This window comes from Centrocercus urophasianus, unplaced genomic scaffold (genome assembly GCF_019232065.1).
Source record: "Centrocercus urophasianus isolate 14NV4802_14NV808 unplaced genomic scaffold, USGS_Curo_1.0 seq_16, whole genome shotgun sequence".
Taxonomy (NCBI): domain Eukaryota; kingdom Metazoa; phylum Chordata; class Aves; order Galliformes; family Phasianidae; genus Centrocercus; species Centrocercus urophasianus.
In genome coordinates, this window is record NW_024884711.1 from 33,756,505 (window position 1) to 33,762,504 (window position 6,000).

Below are 6,000 nucleotides of genomic sequence, written 5' to 3' on the forward strand. Positions count from 1 at the left end.
AACATTATTCTTGTTTGTTAAGGGGTAATAGATGTCACCATTAACACCTCTGCAAAGCTGGTCAGCTCAAACAATGTAGGTCCAGACTGACAGCAGCAATCTAGTTCTGTGCATGGACAAATTAGTTCTTCACTAAATTCTACCATTCAGAAGGGTTTTCTGGAACATCAGTGCTCAATATTTTGAGGACAGCTTATTTCTCTGGTTTAAAAACCAGTGTAAAGTCATAGTGTATATTTGTTGGTGGCTCCTTATCTCCCCTTTCCCAACATCCAGAAAATGAACTGTTTGTAAATTCTTGATACTGTCTTCACTCTGCTGTGCTTTCTTAGCTTGCAGAGTAGGTAATTTGTCCTATACCATAATGGCACTTTAAACAAAATTCGGAAGTATTTTCAACTGGACCTACGATGGGTATTCATCATACTTTGTTCCTGTTCTGTTCTTCCCTGAGTTCCTCCAGACATGACGTAACAAGACTCAGTCCTGCTGAGCATTACCTACACACATGGAGGCAGAGACATAGCAGAACAGAAGTGGATCACATAAAGACTTAGCATTTCTAATTAAATCTTTGAAATTGTCTGTTCAGCATTTTATGCAGGCTTCTCTGTACCAGAAACTAAGAAACCTTGAAGATTTATGAGAATGCTTGTGTGTAAAAGTTTATGAGACGTGGTTTAGTAGGGAAATATTGGTGATAGGTGGATGGTTGGACTGGGTGATCTTGGAGGTTTTTTCCAACCTTGGTGATTCTGTGGATGTGATTACAGTCAGTCCCACTGGGGATTGGGCATCTGTATGATGGCGGGGTCTACAGAGCAGATAGGTGCAGTGAAAGATTTCGACTATGTAAGTCTGAACAATTTTGTTCTTCCATTTACTGAATGGAATGGAAACAACTGTGCAGCTTCAGCTTATATTTTATGAATTGTGTGCTGCACCAGTGCTTTTTTTTTCTTGAACCCAACCTTCTTTGTGCTTTTTCTTAAGGACGAAAGGCAGGACACTAGCTCAGAAGGAGTATCGAATGTAGAAGATCAAAATGATTCTGATTCAACACCCCCAAAGAAAAAGATGAGAAAGACAGAAAATGGGATGTATGCATGTGATTTGTGTGACAAAATATTCCAGAAGAGCAGCTCGTTATTGAGACATAAGTATGAACACACAGGTATGTACTAGGAAATGCAGTTTCAGATTCTTTGCTATGTTGATACTGAGAAACTGATAAGCTCAACTGAAATTCAGTTCTCAGAAAGCGTTGTAAGAACAGAGGGAAGTATAATAATCCTTATTATCATCTGTGCCCAGCCTTGCTTAGAACCCATGCTTTATGTACTTATTTGACAGAACTGCAATTCCGTGTTTAAATTTGTAAGATCTAAACCCTAAATAGAAATACTGGGATTTTCTTCCATCTGGCTCATGGACGATCATCTGTGTGCTACAATATGCAATCAATGATTTATTATTTCTAATTTACCTCGCCTGGTTTTAAATAAAGAAAAATTGCAAATTATAAAAAAGGACCATGTGTATGTATGATACTTTACATTGAAAGCTAGTGTACTCAGCATGAAGGGTTCTCCAATTCAGCCATATTTTTAGTTATCTGAACTTACTAAACATTCACTGGACACAGAATGTAATCTCAAAGGAATATCATTTTGGCTTTGGTTTTTATTTCTAATTTTTCATAATTGTTCTTTTTAGTTCCAGTTCTGGCCTCTTCAGTCTTTTTTTGAAAAGTGTTACCCTTCTATTTCTTCAGTGATCTCTTCAAAAATGTCTTTTCTTGTTGGTTAATTTTCTACATTATGTTTCTGCATATTAATGTTTTTATTTCATTTTACTCAAACATACAATTGAAAACATAAAAGGCTCCCCTTGGTCTTTACCATTTGTTTAAAACTCTCGACTTGTGTACATTAAGAATGTCTTCTATTTTCATACCTTCCTGCTCTGTGACTCTCTAATCCTCCTTTTCATAACACAGTTGTGCTTTCCATTCTGCTCTTAAGTGAAGTGCAGTGTTCAGAAATGCTGCTTGTTTGACATAGTGTGATGTGGAGCACGAGCAGCAAGCTGCTGTCTCATTGTCTGGGTCTTTTATGTCTGGGCGGAAGCTGAATGAGTTTGTTTTGCCTAACAACTTGGAGTGTTGGAATCAAGATTACATAGCTGGGTCCATGCTGTCTTTATAAGAGTTTCTAAACACTGCAGAGGGAAGGCAAGTAGGAAAGGTGTGAGGAGAAAGCTGGAAAAAAGAGCAGTAAGAGAAGTAGATGAAACAAAGCAGATTTTTCCAGTTGGTATACATGCCAATTGGCAGTTGGCAGTCAGGCACTCCCCTGTCCCAGGCGAGATTTTGGAATGATTTTCCTTTGACCCGTGACATGGTACAAGGACTTGCGCATGAAAGCTAATGTGGAAGTTCATTGATTTTAAATTCCCATCAGTATAGAAGAGCAGAAATGGTTTTAAGTTTGAATAACTTTTATTGCAAGAAAAATGCCTCCTTTTCTAATCTATTTATATTCACTCTTGTTTTGTGCTCTGAGTTGCATCTGAGAATTTGTTTATCTCTTGATGTTCGTTTTTCATAAGAAAGTTACAAATTACATTCATAGCTTAACAACATGCCCTTGTACCTTGTATTCCTATGCAAGTAACCCAGGCTGACAATGCTGAGAGCAAACTGTTTAACACAGTTACTCACTGTTGATAATACATTCACCAACAGCATTTTATAATGAAAGCAGCAGCACGGATTTTTAAAATGTTAACTTCAAGGAATCCTTCTGTGTGTGTGTGTGCTTTATTTTCTAGGTAAAAGACCTCATGAGTGTGGAATCTGTAAAAAAGCCTTCAAACACAAACACCATTTGATCGAACACATGCGACTGCATTCTGGGGAGAAACCCTACCAATGTGACAAATGCGGAAAGCGCTTCTCACACTCGGGGTCATACTCTCAACACATGAATCATCGCTACTCCTATTGCAAAAGAGAGGCAGAGGAGCGTGACAGCACGGAGCAGGAGGAGGTGGGACAGGAGGTGCTCAGCAGCGAGCATGCGGGTGCCCGGGCATCGCCATCGCAGATCGACTCCGATGAGAGAGAGAGTCTAACCAGGGAAGAAGAGGAAGATAGTGAAAAAGAGGAAGAGGAGGAGGAAGACAAGGAGGTAGAAGGACTTCAGGAAGAAAAAGAATGTAGAAAACTACAAGATGTAGAGGAGGAAGAAGAAGTAGAAGAAGAAGAAGAAGAAGAGGAAGGGAAAACTGAAGGTAACAAGAACGATGACGTTGTAAATCGAGCAAGCAATGCTGAACCAGAAGTTATACAGAGCGATGGGCAGGTGTCAGAAGAAAAAACAAATAAAGCTTAAATGATAGTTTTTTCTATATGAAAAAGAATAAATCGGTAATGAAGTTCGTTCTATATTATACATGCTTTTCATGGAAACACGGTAGCCTGCATACTGTGATTTCTGTTCACTACTGTGTAAAAAAATATATATATAAAAAAAAGAAAAAAGAAAAAAAAAAAAAGAAATCCAGGTGTGCCTGAACCTCAAACTTAGTAATTTTTCACACAGTTTTCAAAGTTAGGAACAAGTTTGTAACATGAAGCAGATTAGAAAAATACAGTGACTCTGGAAGCAAAGGTTTAACAGGTTGTAGGAAACCTGATTTATTAGACAAGCATCTGGCATTGTTTGTTTTATCAGTATTAATTTTCATTCTTACGTTGATTAATTTTTAAGCTGTACAATTGGGAGAGATTTATATGATTTTTTTTTTAATGGCAAAACATTTCCTAAATCCGCTTCAGTATTTTATTATGTTTTTGAAATGTGAGAACTTCTGCACTACAGAATTCCCTTTTGCAGAAACCTCTAACAGTGCTTGGCTACCTTTGTAAATTCAACCTAGAAGGTAGCGGTTATAACATTAGATGTTGTAGTAGAGCATATTATCATTTAAAGTGTATTGTTAGCCTTAAGAAAGCAGATGATAGAAGAACTGAAGTTTCTTACTCACGTGGTTAAAAATGTAGTTGAAAAGATTGTTGTTGAGTTCTGATTGCAGGGACTGACAGTGTTAATACCGGTAAGGACAGCAAAGTCGTCAAAATCAGTGTTTGTAATTGTGCTTTGAGTATGTAGTAACAATATGAAGGATATGATATGAAGCTTTGTATCTCCTTTGGCCTTATGCAAGACCTGTGTGCTGCAAGTGCCATTTATCAGTATTACAAAGGCTCTCACCGGCCTTTCTCCAATGCGTGGCCTACAATAACTAGCATTTGTTGATTTGTATCAAACTTCTAATCTAATCATGGGGGAAAAAACACTCAGCCATCAGAGAAGTAAGAACACTGGTATCTTTCATTATTTAAGTATTTGGTGGTATTTTTGGTTAATACCTGACTTGCAGAATTTCTCTACGATAATTACAAGGGAAATTTTCTAATCTGCTTTATTGCTTTATCGGTTTACTTTAATTTCAGACACATACATGACATGTTATCTGGCTCATAAGTTTTTTCAAATGTTAGTTATTATGGACCCCATTTATTAACAATGTTAGCTGATTTTTACCTATCAGTATTATTTTATTTCTTTTAGTTTATAGATCTGTGCAACATTTTGTACTGTATGTCTCCAAACCTGGCAGTATTAATACCCTTCTTACTGACATATGTACCTTTTTAGTTTTAGAAAACTTTTATATTTATGTGTCTTATTTTTATATTTCTTTATTTATTACACAGTGTAGTGTATAATACTGTAGTTTGTATTAATACAATAATATATTTTAGTATGAAAATTTGGAAAGTTGATAAGATTTAAAGTAGAGATGCAATCGGTTCTCTTGCATTGAGATTTGATTTAACAGTGTTATGTTAACATTTATACTTGCCTTGGACTGTAGAACAGATGAATTAAAATGGGAATGTATTAATTTTACAATTGCAATCAATTCATTTTACCTTTACCCAGTTTTTAATATAAAGCTCTTAAATTTTGAAATTCACTGTGTGACTAATAGCATGATGCTCTGCAGTTTTATTAAGAGATTAGCCTAACCATAAAACTCTCATTTCCTTAGTAAGCCAAATTAGAATAATCTTATAAACAGTGTTGGGAACAACGTTTAACATTTTTGTGCCAATTTGTTCCTGTATTCATGTATGTATGTTACAAATCTGAAACTTCATTTTTAAGTTCCTTGTTACATCATGGTCATTTTCTAGTTTTTTACCAGACTCCCCATCTCACAATAAAATGCGTCAACAAGTCTGACTTATGTCATTATTGCAGTAACTCCACGTGATTGCTGTAAGTATCCCTACCCCGTCACTGGGACACGGGCTGTTTCAGCATAGCTGCTCCGTTTTGGTTGTCTGCAAGGAGCGTGGAAGGAAGGGAATGTTTGACTCTGTGCAGGGAAAAGCACTGCTGCATTACTTTGTCCATTCCTCAAATTGAAGTAGAAAAACACAAGCTTTTAAAACGAGCCATATGTTTCTGTGATTTTTTTCCTCCTTAATCTGTATAATACGTGTTTTAATGCTTTATTTGAACAAGACTGCTTTGAAATGATATAGGCCTGTGACTGTTTCCTTGATGTAGCAGTAAGCCAGTGACAAAGCTGCTGGTGTGTACCGCTGCTGACCGCTCTGAAGGTATGGCACCAACATTACAGAAGTGACTTCTGTCACCTAAGTATGAAGATTTGAACGTTGTCCTGTATCTTCATTTGTACAGCATTTTGCAGTCATAGCAAAGTTGAGAGCGTTATTTAAGCAAATTCCTGCTCATTAATGATTCCTAAAAGGGGATTTCAGTTGTTGAATTTTTTACACAAACGTTATATAAATTATTTAATATTCACGTCTAACTTCTGAATAGTTTGCAGTCTTACTATCTCAGCATTGATACATATGAAAGAGTGATAATTTAAAGTTTCAGGGTATTTTTCTGTACA

The 6,000-nt window shown here is 36.4% G+C and overlaps 1 protein-coding gene across 2 annotated transcripts in view; it reads left to right on the plus strand.

Annotated features, from left to right (window-relative positions):
• ZEB1 (zinc finger E-box binding homeobox 1) overlaps positions 1-5,312 on the plus strand; it is a 105,582-nt gene extending 100,270 nt beyond the window's left edge. For both annotated transcript variants that reach the window (XM_042817181.1, XM_042817182.1), the window contains exons 8-9: positions 994-1,174; positions 2,833-5,312. In XM_042817181.1, coding sequence (XP_042673115.1) covers positions 994-1,174; positions 2,833-3,395 — 744 coding nt within the window. In that variant the 3' untranslated portion in view covers positions 3,396-5,312. The remainder of the gene's footprint in view (positions 1-993; positions 1,175-2,832) is intronic.
• Positions 5,313-6,000: the final 688 nt, after the last annotated feature.